At 33.7% G+C, this 2,252-nt stretch overlaps 1 protein-coding gene across 1 annotated transcript; it reads right to left on the bottom strand.

The window, feature by feature from the left end:
• Positions 1-188: 188 nt before the first annotated feature.
• LOC105315485 (uncharacterized) lies at positions 189-1,908 on the bottom strand (the record flags this gene model as incomplete). The annotated part of the gene is made up of 6 exons (XM_011410159.2): positions 1,869-1,908; positions 1,156-1,823; positions 1,050-1,104; positions 802-1,008; positions 520-750; positions 189-473 (listed from the first exon to the last, which is right to left on the bottom strand). Coding segments are annotated over exons 2-6 (1,426 nt in total), but the record flags the coding sequence as incomplete, so codon positions are not given.
• Between the last annotated feature and the right edge of the window lie 344 nt (positions 1,909-2,252).

Genomic DNA, 2,252 nt, shown 5'->3' with positions numbered 1-2,252 from the left:
AAATGATAACAACATGAATGCAATAGACCCCAGGACAAACATCTTTTACTTATACATGAGTATATGTTATGATCCAAGCATATACATGCAAATGTATATGGACAATTTACCATAGTGATGGCTACATATATACGACCAGTAACAATGCACACATTCACATTCAAAGGAATGTACATAATAATGCTAACCTTTTCTGATCCTCTTAGCTATTGATTTGAAGGCCTCATTTTTCTCAAGTACTGCAACTAGTGAAGAGATCAATTCAGGTCTTTCATTGATAAATGCTTTGAGTTCTTTCATAAGCACAGCTCCTTTTTCAATACCAGACACAGTATCATCTTCTGTAGCTTGATGCAAATTGGTCTCAGAGACAAGGCCACTATCAAAGAGCTGCTTCACAACAGACAGTCTGTTTGGAGTGACAGCTATTGCCACAGATAGCTCAATAAAGTGCTCTAAAAACACTCTTTTTGCTATTAGTAATTGAGGTAAAACTAATACAAAAGCACTATTCTATACCTTGTAAATATTGAGTATCATTAACCTGCTGCATTTGAATGACTTTTTGTAACTCAGTGTCTTTCTCTTGCAAGGAACTGTACAATAATTCGTCTATTTTCTGGAGCTCAGCTTTTTTTTCCAATTCTTTTTCTTCCAAAAACTTCTGCAGCTGTTTTTGTTGGCTTTCTTTCTCTAATATCTTCATACCTTGCACAGAAATCTTCTCTTGTAACATTTCAACTTTCTCGACTATTACAGTTAAAATAAGATGAATATTGTTTATACTGCTTTTGTCTTTACTTTCTCTTGTTCTTAATTGATCTACCTCCCACTTCATTCCTGATAATACTTTCATTTCAGCCTCCAGTTTCTCATTCTTCTCTTTCAATTGTTGAATACTAGCCAGTTCCTCTTCACTATTCAGTAGTTGTATGGTCCTTGATATTAGTAACTGCTCCATTGTACCTTGACTGCTGTAAACTGATGCATACAACTGCTGTTTCATTTCTAGAACAAAATTAATATTAAAAATATTTGATATTACTTACCTGAAGTCAATATGTATTTTTTAAAAGTTGCTGCTGCTTTATCATTCTGAGATAGCTATAATTAGAATAATCAAAATAAGACAGCACATAAATTATATTCAAATACCTTATGATCATATACAGTACTGTATCCAATGGTTAGTTTCTCTACTCCTCTCTCAATGAGTGAGTCAATATTATCAAGTGCAGTAGCAATAAGTGACTCAGAGCGAAGGACAGGAAAGGAGCAAGTGATGGTAAAGGAGTTGCCCATTTTAACAACAACCAATGTTACTACTTTAGACAATCGATTTGCAGCAAGTGATATTAATTCTTCTATGTCATGAAGAGTGCAGTCGTCAACATTTTTAGCAACATAAATGGTAGCTGTTTCACATCGAAGAGGTGGTATTGGGGAAAACAGTTCATTGAGTGAAAGACGAAGAGAAACAGACTCAAAAAATTCTTCAACAGTTGCCTTGTACTGATCAATAACTGCAACAGCTTCTTTGACATCCAACTCACTCATGATGGACTCTAACAGCTTAATATTAACAAGTGAGCATTTCTCCTGAATTAGCTCCAAAATACTAGAAACATCATGGCACTGCGTTAATCTGGGTTTAAGATATGAATATGAAAACTTAATTGAGTCACTTAAGTCTTCAACTGCAGATGAGGATGTTTTCAAAATTTTCACAATTTTGCGAAAGGTTTGACCAAATTTGACTCGCATTTCAACAAATTCATCATTAAAACACGGATCTGGAGGCATGCGTATTACTAGTTTGCTGTCTATAGAGAGACATGAATAATCATAAAACAAAAAATAGTATCAACCTTCTTCAGGAAACACAAGTATGTTTTCATCTTTGTAAATCTTTCCTATATACATGTACATAACAAAAAGGTTAGTAATTGGCATAAAATGTATATAGAACTGATAGCACAAAATTTTGGCAGCACTACATACATGTAATGAAGCACTATGGTGCAATGGACTTGCCTGCTGGAATTCACTTGAGTGATATGCATTACTTGTACAGTGATATTTTAAGCAATTTGAAAAATATTATTATTATTGACTGCATAGTTATAATGATAATTATTAAAAATAAGCTATGGGTGTGGTCAACAACTAACTAAGCTAAATCATGGCACATGGGTAGGAGAAAGAAGAAAAGCTGAAATTTATTTTAGCATCTGAAGCTCTATTCCAAGAAA

This window comes from Amphimedon queenslandica, unplaced genomic scaffold, assembly GCF_000090795.2.
Source record: "Amphimedon queenslandica unplaced genomic scaffold, v1.1 AMPQUscaffold_9986, whole genome shotgun sequence".
NCBI classification, from domain to species: domain Eukaryota; kingdom Metazoa; phylum Porifera; class Demospongiae; order Haplosclerida; family Niphatidae; genus Amphimedon; species Amphimedon queenslandica.
The sequence above is the reverse complement of the archived record's forward strand: the minus strand, read 5'-3'. Positions and strand labels throughout refer to the sequence as shown.